This window comes from Numenius arquata, chromosome 1 (genome assembly GCF_964106895.1).
Source record: "Numenius arquata chromosome 1, bNumArq3.hap1.1, whole genome shotgun sequence".
NCBI lineage: Eukaryota > Metazoa > Chordata > Aves > Charadriiformes > Scolopacidae > Numenius > Numenius arquata.
The window spans coordinates 132,975,522-132,992,945 of record NC_133576.1 but is presented as its reverse complement, the minus strand read 5'-3'; the positions used below and the strand labels follow the sequence as shown (position 1 = coordinate 132,992,945).

Genomic DNA, 17,424 nt, shown 5'->3' with positions numbered 1-17,424 from the left:
AACATTCTAGAATCTGACATATTTGATCACCAAATTTGCATCCAGATTATTATTTTTTTCCCTTAAAATTATGGAAAGGGATGAAAAAGAGATGGGAAAGGGGCTAAACGACAGGGTCTCATTTTGCACACCTTGCAGACTTTGTTGAAAACCTTTCTCCTACAGCTTTTTGGGATTTCCCCCCCTCTTTTTTTTTTTTTTTTTCCTTTTTTTAAATGTTGAGGTTTCCTCAGTACCAAGCATGAATGCATCTTCATCACAGCAAAAATGTGCTGCTTTGGTAGTGGAATGCACATTGCTATGGATATGCTATGAAAGGAAGATCTACAAGAAGAACCACACATTTGTTTTGACATGAAGGTGTAAACGATCAGTTCCACCGCTACACGCGTATTACAACATCTACCAAAATACCCCAGGTCTTGGAACTGGATTTTTAGGACAGGGCATGCTTTCTGCTTCCCAATTTTTTTGTGATTTTGGGCGAAGGGCTTCGGGTCCCAGCCAAAGGCACTTCTGCCCTACACAGGTTCTTACAGTGCCACCACCGCCACAGTGGACAACCAGGTGACTGGCTCCCAAGGAGGCCATCTATAAAACTCACCCCATGCCCTGTCCAGATCAATCTACAACTGCTCCTCCCACCTCCCCCAACATTTCTCCACCTTTTTGGCGTGGAGCTAGACCCCTGGGGATGGTCATGGACAGTGCTGCTGGGACACCCACCAACAGGGACACCTGCCATCCCCCACCTCCCTCCCACCCCACCGGGCCCCTCTCCCCTCCCTGGCAGACGAACCCCCGGCGGCACCCACCTTGTTGAGGTGGGGGTTCCTGGTGATGTCGTAGCCCCGCTTTTTGAGGGCCAGGGCCCTGCCGTGGGCGGCCGGGTTCCCCCCCGCCGGGGAGCAGCGGCCCCGGCTGAGGCTGAGGAGAAGCGGCCTCCGTCCGACCCCCGCCATCCGCAGCAGGCAGCCGCCCGCCCCGCCGCACACCGGCACCATCGCCCCGGCTCCTGCGGGCGGAGACGGCGTTAACGGGAGACGGGAGCCCGGCGGGGCGGGAAGGGCGCGGCGAGAGGGCGGGCCCAGCCCAGGTGCGCCAGGCCCAGCCCAGCCCGGCCCGGCCCCTCACGGTCCTCGCCGAAGCGAAAGGAAACCCGGGAAGCGGATCCCGACCCCACGGCGGTCGCGCCTCCTCCGTTACCTGTTAAGGCTCAGCCGGCGGCTGAGGGGAGGGGGGTGCCCGCCAGGGCCCCGCCTCCGCCGGGGACAGCCGGGCCCGCCGCCGCCCGGGGTGGGGGGGACACACAGCGGCGGCACCGCCGGCCTGAGGGGAGCGGGTTTGCCCGGCCGGGGCTTCGCCTTCCCGCCATGGCCGGGCCTGAGGGAGCCCCGAGTCCCGCCGCCGCGGTGCTGTCCGCTCTCCTGGAGGATTGGCGTTTTTTCCGTTAACCTCAACGAAGGGCACCGGGAGGGAAAGGCCTGGGGCTGGGTTTGGGGCCTGGGCAAAGAGCAGGACCCCGGGCAGGATGGGGACGGGGACAAGGAGCTGCTCAGAGGAGCCGCTAGTCGTCGGGAAGGACCTGGCAGACATCCCTTCTGGAGGGTGAGCAGATGTGGGTAGTTTGGCAGCTCAATCTACCTGTAGTCTATACATTCTGTATATAAAATTTGTATACGTGCTGTAGTGTACATAGAATCACCTAGGTTGGAAGGGACCTTTAAGATCATCTAGTCCAACCGCCAACCTAACTCTGACAAAACCACCACTAAACCACGTCCCTCAGCACCACACCTACATGTCTTTTAAGTACCTACAGGGATGGTGACTCCACCACTTCCCTGGGCAGCCTGGTCCCGTGTTTGATGCCCCTTTTGGTGAATAAATTTTTCCTAATACCCATCCCAAACCTCCCCTGGCAGAACTTGAGGCCATTTCCTCTTGTCCTTTTGCCTGTTACTTGGGCGGAGAGACTGACCCCAACTTGGCTACAACCTTCTTTCAGGTAGTTGTAGAGAGTGATAAAGTCTCCCCTCAGCCTCCTTTTCTATACATATACTATGTATATGTATATAAAGTATATGTAGTATATAAGTATATATATATTATATATATATAAGTATATGTAGTATATACTATATGCTATCTATGCAGTATATATTATTTATATTACATATATATTCATCCCTGGAAGTGTTCAAGGATGGGGCTGTGGGCAACCTGGTCTAGTGGGAGGTGTCCCTGCCCATGGCAAGGGGTTGGAACTAGATAATCTTTAAGATCCCTTGCAACCCAAACCATTCGATGATTCTATGATGCATATATTTTTTTATATATTGTAAACTTTATATTCTGTTCACTGAAGAAAGCAGGTCCCTGCATCCATTTTTTGCAAAGGAATGAGCTCTTTTACTCCTTAAAATGGTGACATCGTCACTATTGTTACTTCTCATGTAAAAAATCCAGTGGCCGAATTACTCCCCAAAAGAGTGGGAGATTCACATTCAGTTCCCGCTTCAGGTCAACACTCCTCCTATACCTGTGTTCTCATCACAAAGCTCAGCTCTGCTTTGGGAGACCAAAGGCTCCAGCTTCTCCTTCTCTTTGTGTTGCTGTCTGCAGACACATTTTTTAATATCATAGAATCATAGAATCGTCCAGGTTGGAAGAGACCCTTGGGATCATCGAGTCCAACCATCTACCCTACACTACAAAGTTCTCCCCTATATCATATCCCCCAACACCACATCTAAACGGCTCTTAAACACATCCAGGGATGGTGACTCAACCACCTCCCTGGGCAGCCTATTCCAATGCCCAACCACTCTTTCTGTGAAAAATTCTTTCCTAATGTTCAGTCTAAACCTACCCTGTTGGAGCTTGAAGCCATTCCCTCTTGTTCTGTCATTAGTTACCTGCGAGAAGAGACCAGCACCAGCCTCTCTACAGTGTCCTTTCAAGTAGTTGTAGAGAGTGATGAGGTCTCCCCTCAGCCTCCTCTTCCTCATACTAAACAGTCCCAGCTCCATGATTGATTATGCTCCATTATGATTTAATGTTTGGGGGAATAAATGATACAGTCTGTGCAGAAAAGAATGGACCGCAGGGTGAAAAGTATGGATATGGTTTTCCTTCCTTGCCTTGGTATTTTATGGGCATTCCATAGAATAGAATAGAATAGAATAGAATAGAATAGAATAGAATAGAATAGAATCATAGAATCGTCTATGTTGGAAGGGACCTTTAAGATCATTAATCCCAACCATTAACCTTACACTACCAAAACCACCACTACATCATGTCCCTCAGCACCATGTCTACGAGAAGAGAAGAGAAGAGAAAAGAAAAGAAAAGAGAAGAGAAGAGGAGACGAGACTATTTCAATTAGATTCCATGGCCGTATGATTTTCCCCTACAGAGTATATGGCTTCATGCAGAGCTCTCAGTGTGCCCAGGATATTTACGCCTCTGCTGTAGGACAATGATTATACACAAACCTCATACTTGAGGACTGTGACCACTTAGTAACTGCTAGGACCATGGGGAAAATGGTCCACACTGGTCAGATGCATTCTGAGAGTGAGGTTGTTTGTCTGGTCTTTGGTTTTTTTTCCCCCTTTCCTTTCAAATACCAGAAATTGGCCATAAATGGAGATGCACTACTGGGGAGACCCAGACAGTGGGGATAAGGAAGATGTGCATCACTGAGGCCAGATTATAATCGGGCGATTCTTAGTGCATGGAAGACACAAGAAGGAATTTGCCAATATTATTGCTTTTTTGCATAGCTGCAAATTGGAAAAATCTTGAGACTTCAATCTGCGAGGATCAATTTGGATAAAAAACAAAGTCAATATCTCACCAGCTCGTCAAAGCTTTCCTACTCCCACCAGGCAGCACCACATTGGTCTTAGCCAGCCTAAATCTGAGCGAGTTATTGTCCATCCCACTACAGACTTGCTGCAGATTTTGCAATGTCTTTTTGGTGGCTGTGGCCGCGTGTGTGGCAAACAGGCCATTTGACACTGCTGTTTGTGGGAGAACCCATAACACTAAATCTCTGGATTCTCGAGCTACTCCTAAGTGAGCAAAGATAAAACAAGAGGAGAAACTTCCCTGACTGCTTTGCAAAAGCATACCATTAAGTTGTTTGAAGAGATTTATGTGACAGAGGAAAAAGTGTCAAGCTGAGAGCTTGCATAGCGAGGTTGCTTTGCACAGCTGAGAAGTGTCTCAGGCAGTAGCATGAACTCTCCTGCCAATAGGTGTTCACCTTCAGGCTCAGAGCAAATGCATTTACTGTGCCTTGGAGAATCTAGACAAGCTATTCCTACCCACAGGACCTAATTCCACCATCTAGTGCTTTCTAGGGGAAAGATTCACACTTATAAAACTCAAAATAAATTAAGCCGCTTTAGAATCATAGACTGTTTTGGGTTGGAAGGGACATTAAAGATCATCTAGTTCCAACCCTCCTGCCATGGGCAGGGACACTTCCCACTAGAGCAGGTTGCTCAAAGCCCCATCCAGCCTGGCCTTGAACACCTCCAGGGATGGGACATCCACAGCTTCTCTGGGCAACCTGTTCCAGTGCCTCACCACCCTCACAGTAAAGAATTTCTTCCTGATATCTAATTTAGATCTCCCCTCCTTCAATTCAAAACCATTACCCCTTGTCCTGTCGCTACACTCCCTCATAGAAAGTCTCTCCCCAGCTTTCCTGTTCCAACGATGCCTGTTTTGTAAAATACTGCGTACCTCTTGGAAAAAGCAGCTGCAATTTCATGTTGAAAATGCTCTAAGAGAAGGACAGGGTTCAACTTTAGTATAATTTGACTATGTATATCTAAAAGTTAACTTCAACTGGTTCAGACTACATGCAGAAGGTCTCTGTGGGGTCCACGTGCTTGGGGTCCATCTCTGCTACAAACAGCAGAACACGTGGCAGTTCGTTTTGTTTGAACTGGTTCACAAACCGGTAGCTTTAGCACCTTGAATTGTCCGGAGTCAAAACCATCATGTGTTACAGCGTTATAAAAACCACCTGGGAGGTGATGCATGGGCTTCATCACTGCCTCTTTCCTAAGGGAAAAACTCCATTCTGAATGATACAGAGTATTTCCAAAAAATTTACACTGCAACCTGAAGCGTATTCAGCGGAAAATTTTCACAAACTATTTTGATGTTTTTAACCCAATATCTGCAGACAGAAAAGGTTTCCTTTTATGTTGAATATTTTATCATCTATGCCTGGTGACAGCTGGGCACCTACACAAGAGGAAAAGAGAATTTCAGGGCTGGATAAAATCCCTCGCTATGTCACTGTAAGCAGGTGGAACAAATAATATGGGAGGATTTCAGACCCGCAATGGACTAAATTTCCAACTTTTTTGGAAATACAGAAAGGCTTATCAAAATGTGAAATATTAAGTATGAATATGATATGTTTTGAGAGTAATGAGGTGTTACTGATGAAAATGAGTGTTGTCACAGAATATTTTAATTTCTACAGAAGTGCTGCAGCTTTTCAGTGAAGTGGAAACCCTAACTTGTCCCAATTTTGAATTAAAACAATTTTAACAAAATAATTCACTGAGAACATATTTTCTAAGAATTTTTTACTGTGTGAATTTACTTTTGAGTTTGATTTACTAAATGTAATGCATTCAACAACAAAAGTTCCAAAATCTTATCTGAAATTGATTTGAATCTCTAGATCAGCCCAAGCAAGAATAACTTTTATTTGTTCTTTTGCAAAACTGATCGCTTAAATTTACTCCTCTCTATCTGTCGTGGTTTAACCCCAGCCGGCAACTAAGTCCCACGCAGCCACTCGCTCTCCCCTTGGAGTGATGGGATCCTGGTAGGATGGGGGAGAGAATCGGAAGTGAGAAAACTTGTGTGTTGAGATAAAGACAGTTTAATAAATAAAGCAAAAACTATGCAAGCAAAGCAAAGCAAAACAAGGAATTCATTCACTGCTTCCCGTGGGCAGGCAGGTGTTCAGCCATCCCCGGGAAAGCAGGACTCCATCACGAATAGTGGTTACTTGGGAAGACAAACACCATAATTCCAAACATCCTCCCCTTTCTTCTTCTTCCCCCAGCTTTCTATACCGAGCATGATGTCATATGGTATGGAATATCCCTTTGGTCATTGGCGTTAGCTGTCCCAGCTGTGTCTCCTCCCGACTCCTTGTGTCCCCCAGCCCACTCGCTGGTGGGATGGTGTGAGGAGCAGAAAAGACCTTGAGAGCTCAGCAACAACCAAACCCATTAGTGCACTGTCAACACCATTCCCATCCCAAACCCAACCACGGCACGACACCAGCTGCTGGCAAGAACGTCAACTCCATCCCAGCTGAACCCACGACAGCAGCAAACACTGAAGATGTAATACTTCGCTGTCCAAGGAAAGGGCAGGACATGGCTGGCTTCTGTAGCTCCAAACCATGTAGCTTGCAGCGTCCTGATCCTCTAAATCTTCTGGTAGACCTTCCTTAATTTTGCATCAGAGGAGAAGTAGCTGACTAAGGACTATTAAAGACAAGATGCAAAAGCGCAGACAACAGCACAGCTACCATAGGAGGCAGACACTAATAATGAAAAACAAATTTATGGTCTATGCTTGCTTGATAAAAGCCAGGGAAGCTGTAGGAGGAGGAAATAAGACATTAAAAAGCCTTTCCCACGCCACGGGACTGCTGGCTTGGGTCTGTTCCTGAATGAATCACAGAATCACAGAATGATATGGGGTTGGAAGGGACCTATGGAGATCATCTAGTCCAACTAGAATGATGTGGGGAATTGTTATTTCCTGACGTTGGACCTGAGTGAGTGAAGGTAAATGTGACATCTCTTCAGACTGGGCTCCAATTTTCTAAACACTACGGGAATTTTATTCTGCTTCTTAATGTTCTTCGAGGTGCCTTCTCAGAACTCGTGAACCATGGCCTCTTTTTGTACAATCATGAGCAGAACACCTTTTTTTTAAACTAGGAATGCCCATAAACTAGCTCACAGTGAGCTAACTGAATTAATTCATTATCATCAAAAGGATTTCACACAGCTTTCTGCAAAGTAAATCAGCTTCTCCTGCCTGATACTGTTCCAAAGCACAACAAAACAAAAGGGCTTCATAGCTTGCTTTGGAGCTTGTCAGACAATGTTCTCCCAAAACGGCAATCTGAAAATCGAGAGAGCTCCCTGAGTTTTGGGTTCAGCCTCTGGCTGGGGGCACAATTGCCACGATATCCCTGGGAGAGAGTTGCCATATAAAGCTTGACATTGGACATCTGTCTTCTCCCTGTCAGTGTTGGATCGAGGGTCACGACAAACCCATAAAAGCTGTGTGTGAACTGTCAGAAGAGAACTCTGTTTTCTTTTCCTGGCCCTGAATTGATAGAATTATTATCTTGATTTCAAGAGTGCCTGGAAATATGGTAGGGGCCTTGGACAGTAACCCCTCAGTAGAAGTTTATGGTCTGTGTGTGCAAGAGGAACAAACCTAGGCAGGGAAACGGAGACATCGTTCACCTGGGGCTACGCAACAGGTCAAACGGCAAAGGTGGAAATTCCTGCAGATCCCTTCTACCATGGACCGGTAACACCCATGAGATGGGGAGTGAGGGAAGGACTGTGTCTCCAGTATCTCATTTCTAAATGGGCTCCAGAAATGGCTGCATGTAGGATCTCCCACTATTGGCCACTGAGGATGCAGGACAAGGTTTTAAGAAGGGTTATTTTTAACAAGCTCACAGCATTTTGAGCATTTTTGGCTCATGCATACACCGCCACAGGAAGATAGATAGATAGATATATACACACATATATATATTGTTTTGACTTTATTGTTACTGTATTGAGTCTTTCACATACTTTATTTCCTTCATTTTAAAATTCTAGCTTATGCACTTCTCGGAGCAGGGATGTACTATATATTTATAAAAGTGAAAATAAGGTTTTCTCTGCAGCCATGAATTGTCTCCCTACTGTTGTGCAGACACTGAACAGCGCCTTGCCAGGGGACTTCTCACCCGTTACCTACTATTGGCTGGCAATAGCCATCAAACTGATTTTTTTTGCAACTTAGTGAGAAACAAATTGCAAGCGCTGGGCTTCTAAAATTTACCTGGAACCGCAGAAATAAAGCTTGAATCTGATTTAGATTCTTTATCTCCAAGACGCAGAGCGCTTGCTGTCAGATGCATGAGTGCACTTTGTCTAACATGCAAGGCCCTCTTGAATGCAAATTTGATAGAAGCAATGGTTAAATTCTTCATTAAAAAAACTAGAGTGTTACAAAAAAGCTATAAACGCAATGAAATGCTCGCATATTCAGCATTGAGCTCGTAGGATTTTATTTAAGCTGTTTTTCAGCAGCAGGAAGGAAACAATGGTTTGCGGAGTGGGATTCTATAGACACATGGGGATTTGCTACAGAATGCAATTGAAGTTTCAAAGCGTGTTATAGGAGCTAATTTATTCTTCCAGTAATTTAAGAAACCTCTTTGTGCTGTGGCCTTGCGTTTAACAGTTTGCCATCTAAGAGAATGCCAATGAAATACTCTTTAAACTTACCAGAGAACGAATGTCTAACATATAAAGAGGGACCTTATAGTGTTTATTCTTCTTGGCATTATCTTTCCTCTCAGGAAATGAATTGAGCTGAAGTTATAAACTTACGTTGTAGTGGTTTTCAAACCACATACCTTGAGAATTCTTGGCATTGTCCAGCTGTGTGTCTCCTGGTTTATTAGATTTTGCGGAGACTGTATGCTATCCATTCATGCAGGCTGTTAATTTAAGTTCATCAGGACACAAGAAGCCTAACACAACAGGGGCCGTGAGTTTTGACTGGACATTTAAGTGCTGTGGAAGAGTCTGGAGCCAACTGGATCACAGATATCTATGGTGAGCTCCCCGTGTAGAAGGTAACAGAACGTTTTCATCTGCTGTAGATTTAGACTGCTCTTCCTGGTCATATTTCTATATAGAAAGTGTATATATGCATACATATATGGAGAGATAACATCTGTAATGTGTATACAGTAAAATATATAGATTATAAAGGTTTGTTTTAGCTCAGTTAGAAGTTATGGTCTCAATTTAGACGGCATTATACAGGATATCAAACTGGGCCAGACCATGGGATTTGAAGGCACCACAGGGATCATTGTGCCAGCCTTTCCCAAATGCAAGCAATTATATACTTGAGGTTTAATCCACAAGGATTCGCAAAAGTCTGCTCCAGATGCGGCAGCCCCAGAAGTTTTCTGTTCACCTCGAACAAATACAAGACCTAAGGTTACAGACAAAACACCACAGATGATCGCATGCCACCATAAAATAGCAGATCCCTGCAATGGGTTCCTCTCTGGTCTTAAAAATATTTATTACTGCAGCGTGTCCCATGCAGCAAAGTTCAAAGTTTGGGTTTTGGTGGTTTTTTGTTGTTTTATTTTTTTTTAAATATAAGCATAGTTCATGCCATTGTGCTAACTCTGTATTTTCTCATGTACGTTACAGATGGAGGGACGTGCAGAGGGTTCTTGTTCATGGTCACATACTCCGACAGTGATGGAGCTGGGAACAGGGTCCATACATCCTGGCTGTCAGTCTCTTGCTTGCTTTGTCATCTATCACTAGGTTCTTTTTGTCACAGTTTACTTCCTTGACATATGCTCTTACCATGTTATTCTTCAGCAGGGAGAGACTTCACTGTTGTCTAGACAAAAACCATCTGCAGTTGTGCAATTAAGACCTTAATCAGACCTTTGGACCTTTTTCCTGGCTTTGGCTAGTTTTAAGTGATAATGATGATGGTTTATACTTACACCTCTTAAAATGAAAAATGAGCATGGAGATAAACACACTTCACTCAATAAATTCTCCTATCCTCTCTAATATAAATCTTGGCTTTTTTTCTTGTTTTCCTCCCATCTTACTAAAGATGTCCTAAGCAGTACATTAACCCTGTAGTGCACGTTGTGAGATCCTCACTGTCCAAACTCTTGAGGAGTAATGGGCAGAACAGCAAAGACGATGCACTATTTAACATCTTAATTTCTACTAAACAGAAAAAATGTATAGTGATACACAAGCATGTCAAGCCCATTTATTTTAAAACTGATTTTTTTTCATAGGCATTGAGCTTCCCCCATAGAAGGTGACACAGGTTTTACAGTTGGCTTCAACAGGACTTGAATACTACTACAGTCCAGCTAAAAATTTTAGTCATATTTTAAATTCAAATATAGTTCTCTGTACAGTGATAGAGTACATTTTTACATCTACCATGATGATACCATCTTTGAGTAACATCATACACATCTAAACAGAAGGTGGTGAAGACAAAAAGGAGGTTGATAATCTTTTTCCTTAGAAGTCGGTTTTTTATTTGAAGGAGCACAACCGACCATCCAACTAGCAATGTGCCATGAGGCTGACCTGGACCGTTATTTCTGCTAAAAAACTTTGCACAATTGAAAGATTTCATTAACAATATGGAGTCATTAAAATGATGCTGAGTGAGACTTTGCAGCTCACAAAAAAAAAGACAAGGTGTCCTGGTAATGCCTTGTGATATAAAAGCAGTCAAGGAGGCAATCAAAGACTCAGACACATGAACAAGAGCTGTTATACAAGTTACCGACGGGTAAAATTACCGTGTCAGCTGCTCCAACCATGCGCATCCTCACTCACTGCTGCTGCGGAGGCGGTTTGAGGTACCTTAATTGCAAGTGAAAGTACACCAGGGGGATGTGTGTTACCTCCAGCCTGCCTGGGGTAAGCACACAGGCTGTTGGGTTAACCCGCTCGCATTTGTCATGGCACGGGAACGGGTACATGTACAGCTGATATGCAGCAAGTTTAACAAATCATGGAAACCAAAATTTTTACAGACCTCTCTGGCTTTAAGGCAATAAAATTTTTATCAACATGTCAGTATTTGCAGAAGAGCTTGGCCAAAGGAGGTTTTAATAATGACTTGCTGCCACAAAAGTAGGCATAACACGTTTCTGAACTTCACGTTCAATCTTTTTTGACTGTGCAAAACTGCAATTAGCACTTGACTTTATCAGTTCAATTATTTTAGGTCATGTTCTGACATTCCTGAGTCTTCTAGGGCAGTACAAGTCTATGTGATGAAAGGACAAAACAGTGTGAGAAGCTTCTAATGAGACATGAGAGATTCCATAAATGCTGTACTCATGGGCTTCTTTGCCAATGTGATTTTTAAATGTGTGTGAAAAGGTGAGTTTTAAAAATAGCTGTTTTTGAATATTGCAAAATGAGAAAATAATACCGGGTTGCACAGAGGTGAACATTATGAAATGACCTGCAGAGCCAAGAAAACCTGGATATCATGGAAGAGAAAATATCACGAGAAAACCTGCGTGCCTGCACGCAAAACATTTCTTCACCCTTCTCTCTACAGCCAGGCAGTTGCCTTCCCTTCATTTTTTGAACCTCGTTCCTAGAAGACAAGCCGTCTTAATGTCAGGTGGAGCATTTTCCGAGTGCTATATTGATGTATTACTCTTTATACTCACCCCTATCCCAAAGGATATCTTCCTCAGCAGGCAAGTCTGCCATGTGAACTGTAATAAGAGTAAGGACTGGAAGAATTCATCCGTTGAGGATTTCTCAGGCTCTTTGAGAAACTGGTGCCAGTACGGTACAAGGCCCTTTTAGAAATCCACTTTAACTCAACTGGCCTCTGTATAATTATATTAGCTCTGCAATTAACAATCAGTAGCTATCAAGTGAAAGTGCACCCATGGCCTCCTCGTAAAACCACCTCGTTAGCGCTGTACCCGAAAGCGTGCTTTCTTTAAACTCTTTGGCAAGGGGAAACAGCGCCGGCACGAAATTTCCGAGCGATAACCGCTTCCCAGAGGGCAGCAGCCTCCTGCTGAACTTTGCTGCAGGTCCATTTCGGCGGGACAGAGCTCTCGGGAGGGATATCGATGCGATGCAGGGCTGATAAGCAAAGCAAACAGCTGAAAGTGAGAAGCAGCTGGAAAGGTCAGCCCCGCTGCGGAATCGGGGCAGATGGACTCGGCCGCTGGCACGCTCTCCTACCTGGAGCGGAGCTCTCAGTCTCGCTGCCATTTAAACAAAACCTGTGTGTAATGTCAGCAGAAAAGTTTTGCAGTGTCCTACGCAAAAGAAGAAAAAAAAAAAAAAAAAGTGACAGGCTTCTTAAATCATGTCGCATAAAAGCATGGTATTTACATAAGTCGAGCAGAAGCGTTTGCTGGGTTTCTCGTTAAGTGCTCTTTTTTGGCTATACCAAGATTTGCAAAAAAATTGTTCATCAAGTCTTGAATCAATTCTATAACCTCCAAGATAATCTTCCAAAAAGCCTTTGGGTCGGATTTTAGGAGACTTGGAGTCTCTTACGCCTCTTAAAATAAATCAGGACAAACATTTTTAAGTCAATGGGCCTATGTTTTTGACTGATATAAATCATTGCAGCTTTTTTTTGACATCAGTGTTCCTCTTATTTACACAAGCAGAAGTTTGTTTTAACAGACTTGTATCACTGACTTGATCACTTCATTCCAAACACAGCATTTTGCCTGAGTGCTTGTAGTTACAAATACATAGTTGTTACAGAGACAAGAAAACCAGAAAATGGGAAATTACCACTTTAAAAGGCCATTTATTGAAGTGCAGGAAAGCTTGCCCTGCTAAAAGTCCATTAATAGAGAGAGTTTGCTGAGAAACCTCTCTCTGCTGAGAAGATATAACACAGTTCAGGTAATGTACTTTATGTCACGGAGGCTGCATGCATGATCCGACTGTGGGAATTAATTTTAATCAATGTGTTCATTTTCCAATCAGAACTGTTGCCCCGTGATTAAACATCGTGACCTGCCAAGCTCCAGCTGAAGCCAGGCTTCGCGCTGAAGCTGCCGGGGACCGGGCAGATCTTCGCTTCTCTTCTGCTGACTCTGCCCTGAGAAATGAACTTCTGGCAGCGGGGCTGGACAGCTGGCTCTGCTGATGGTGTAAGCTTCTGCAGCACGACTTCCCAAACCTCCTGCGTCAGAGAGATTTATTATTTTTTTAAAGGCAGGAGAGAAAACAGCAATTGTGACACTGTACCAGGCAGAAATGAATTTGGGTTTTGTTTTGCAGTTGGGGTTTTTTTTTGCTTTGTTTTGCTTTAATTTATTTTTTTATTTTTTTTTTTTTTTTGGAAATAGACATTCTTTAGGTCACAGTGAGGAATTTTAACATTGCAAATGAATTAGTAAGCAAAAAAAGAACAGCCTCTGCTTGTAGCTGTAACGTGCAGAGGCCGCCAGCGCATCCGTACGGGCGATTGGGTCCGTGCAGAAGCCTAGGAGGCTTCCAAAAACACTTTCAATGCATGGAAAATGCCACAGGCGAAAGTTAATGCTTTACAAATTGCCATCTACTACTATGGGGAAAACACAGATCATTGTAATGTTGAACCGTGCAAAATGGCTAATTTATGCCATAATGAATCTAAACGATGAAGTAAGTTGTGTTACTTCTAGAATAGGAAAGAAGGATACAGCAAGCCAAAGGTCGATCCCGAAGGAGCTTGGAATAATTCCATTAACACCTATTGGCATGTGCAATGCTGATGAATAAGCTCATTCTCCAGGGCTGAGTGGAGGCAATTCATCACCGATGCAGAGAAATCTGCAATCAGCAAAGACTGCAGGGAGCCCTTCTTAAATGAGGAGATGCTCCCGTAGAATCTTAAAAAGCAATTTGATATCAAAATCGATGTAAAATGGTATGTCTGTATCCCAACATCCCTGTGGCCAGCAATGGAAGACATAGCAGAAGAGAAAGGTAGAGGGACGTGCCTAGTTCAAAGCGCACGCACAAATTATAGATTATCTCTAAAATGTGAAGACCTGCTAAGATCGAAACATTTCCACGGGATAAATCGTGCTGAGCAGCAGTATGTGGGTGGAGTATTTGTTTGTACTACAGATATTTCACTGAAAGGGAGCTGCGAGTGTCGACACGGCCACGTACAACTCTTTAGGTACCCTCCTCTCCTCTGACATTTGATTAGCAGAATATATGCGGGCTCAGAGCAGTGAGCAACCGAGTGTTATTGGAACAGATTTTCAAAACCAGGACAAAAAAGAGAAGAGTGATACCATCTCTTTATCACAAGGCAAACTCTCACCTGCTCAAGTGTCAAACTGCTGATGTGGTGCAATAGAACTTGGTGTAACAGAAGAAAATGAATGAAGGACCTTCTGAAGCCCGAAACCATATAAAATGCTCCTGAGACATTAGATGTTGCTAAACCACTGAAAATGGGCCTGCTGGCCTAAGCTTGGCAAACAGAGTCTAATCTTGAGCAAGGACACTTTTTCCCATCCTAAGCCATGAGTTCAAGGGGCGGTGAATCGCCAGCTGGGAAGTGCCCGACTCTTCGCATCCTAAAACACGGGGGCGTATCTTCGAGCTGTTCTCTAATATTTGAACGGGCAAAATTACAGAATCACAGAATCTTCATGGTTGGAAAGGACCTCTGAGATCACCGAGTCCAACCATACACACACAAAAGACGCCCACAATCTCGAGCACTAGAGCATGCCCTGAAGTGCCACGTCTACACGCTTCTTAAATACCTCCAGGGATGGCGACTCCACCACCTCCCTGGGCAGGCTGTTCCAGTGCCTGACCGCTCTCTCAGTAAAGTAATTCATCCTAATATCTAATCTAATCCTCCCCTGCCGCAACTTCAGAGCATTTCCTCTGGTCCTGTCATTATTCCCTTGGGAGAAGAGTCCAACACCCACCTCTCTACAACCTCCTTTCAGGCAGTTGTAGAGGGCAATGAGGTCTCCCCTCAGCCTCCTCTTCTCCAAACTAAACATGCCCAGAATTGATTAGGATTAATCCTTAGAAACCCCTTGTGACAAGCCCGAGTTGTGTGCCTTGTTCACTAACATTTAGAAACGGAGTCTTTCAGTTTTTCTAATCTTTTTTTCAAAGATGAGTTTCCTCTGGCTGAAGCCGGCTGCCTCCTGCACTGCGTATCCGCATCAGTATTCATCGGGAAAAGCTCAGCTTTTCCTGCAGCCAGAGAAGGGTTTCAGCTGACAGCTGACTCCTGCGTGGATGTTCTATCTCTAGAAGTGAAATCTTGGTAACCGAAGGATTAAATCTGAAAAAGAGGGAGGTCTACGTGTGTGCTGGCAGGAGGGTGGAAGGGAAGACAGGATAAAGCAGCACAATTCCTCTGGAGTACGCAACGTGCTGGGAAGCTCTGGTACGACGGTCTGCGTACCAGCAGCTGTAACTAACCCTCCCAAGGACCCCCACAGCCTGCCAGGCTTCTCCCCCGTCCCGGTACAGGCAGATACAAGAGACCTTCCCCTTCCCACTTGCATTTTCTAAAACCTGGATGCTTCCTGACACGCGCTCAGCTGCATTTCGGAGCCGGCGTGAGTCACTGCGCTGGCGTTTATTACTCACTGCTGAGCAATAGCTAAGGAATTGGGAGCTCTGGGGCTCGTGTGTCAGTGGCCACTCTGTACACAATGTTAAATACAGCAGGTTTGCCTGGGAACCCTCCGAGTCATCCCTCTTTTCCCTTTATTTATTTATTTAGTTTTCAGCAGGGTTCAGGGACAGGGTGTTCCTGCTTTCTGGGTTATTTTGTTACCCTTTGGGTGAGCAAGCAGACAAACTTGTGCAAGAAAATGGATTTTATTCATTGTGGGAAAGCGAGTGTATACGGGGGAAAAAATGCGTTCCACATTCTCTCCACATGATGAATTTGAGATTCATGTGGAGATAAACCAAAAATACCCATGAAAGGGCTTTGGTTTTTTGCATTTCATTTCCACAGGAGATTCCCAGAGTTGTTTGTTTGAAATAAACAACATAAAAGGAGACCCTCTGCCCACTCTCTGATGTAAAGCAATTAATGGCCGGAGCAGCATTTCCACTCTTAATGCTGTTTTTCATATGGTTTGTTTTAAAAATTTGCTCCAGACATGAACTTAACATGTAATAAGACTTTGCATTTAGGAAAGCCTTTCATCTGAGCAGCAGAAAGTATTTTGAAAATATTAGTCAATTAAGATTCACAACATCATGAGAGATACAGGCTTTTTTTTCCATAGAGAAACTGAGGTATTCAGGGTCAAACACCCTGGTGACATTTTGTCTAGTGATACGACAGAGTATCAGAAACCCAGATTTCTGCCCGTTAGTTCTGATAATCATTTAAACCCATCACTGTTTCCGTGTTCTATTTAAAGATGGCTTTTTGATTTTTCCTACTGTGAGGAAATTTGAAACAATTATTGAACTACAAATTTTCTGTGTATCTAGATGCAGCTTTATGAGATAATAAAAAATAATAGACAATAATAAAGATCTCGTGGTGTGTATAATCACCCTGAATTATTGTAACAGACCTCATTAATGAAACGGTGGGAGTCACCCACTGCTGATCTGCATCCATCTTACGGGCGCTGAGCATCAAATATTAACAGCCCAGTCCATCTGCACTGCAGCAGAGTTTAAAACAGAACACAGATGGGGGGAGGAACTGTAAATTGTCCTGAACCTGGGGCAGAATTGGACCTCAGTCTCATGATTATTGACAGACTCGATGGGGTTTAGTCTGGGTAATTTAGGCAACTAACTTACACCCTAAATTTCCAAAACCCAGTACAACAATTCTTGTCCATTATAGGCTGGGTTTCCTGTAGAGTCACTGGAGAGCTCGGTGCTGTTGAAGGCCTACAGCAGGAAGCCCTGCCTAAGTTTAGGTACCCAATTTAGGTGCCTCTGGAGGTTTCCAAAGGCACTTACCTCTTTCCATTGACCATGCAGGGTTCTGACTTTTAAAAAGATTTCTCCTTAGATGGATACAATTCCGGGTACAGCTTGGGTGCTTCCATTAGGTAGACTGGATGCACCTCTCCTTCTGATGTTCTGCAAGAATTGCAGTGGAGTCTACAATGTCTGAGTGTCCCCTCCAACCCCCAGCATCATTTCAGCACTTGCAGCAGCATTTAGGGCTTGCTCAAGGACCTCTCAGCCCACTATTTGGAGCTGACCTCCTCCATGAGAACATGGAAGTTCACAACACAACACAGCCGAAACACAGGTGAAAATCTTACTTTTACAAGACAAAGAAGTAAGTGTAAAAGTCTCGATAATTTTGGTTCTTGCCCATTCTGCTCAGGTAGGGAAAGGTGCTGAGATGTTTTGCACTGTAGCAGGGAAGATGCTCTGCATGGTGGGACATTCGGCCTAAGCCTCTGAGTGCTCTGTGTGTTATAGGAATTACCTACAAAGGATTAAGCCAGAAATTATTCCTGTCCCCATCCGACTTCGCCACCTGATTTATGGAAGATTGCAGAAGGTGGCTGTAACAAGCAATCAGAAGGAACTG

At 44.3% G+C, this 17,424-nt stretch overlaps 1 protein-coding gene across 1 annotated transcript in view; it reads right to left on the bottom strand.

Moving 5' to 3' along the window:
* ME3 (malic enzyme 3) overlaps positions 1-1,149 on the bottom strand; it is a 132,455-nt gene extending 131,306 nt beyond the window's left edge. Inside the window, exon 1 of the mRNA XM_074153998.1 lies at positions 816-1,149. Within this exon, the coding sequence (XP_074010099.1) occupies positions 816-1,004 (189 nt within the window). The 5' untranslated portion in view covers positions 1,005-1,149. The remainder of the gene's footprint in view (positions 1-815) is intronic.
* Between the last annotated feature and the right edge of the window lie 16,275 nt (positions 1,150-17,424).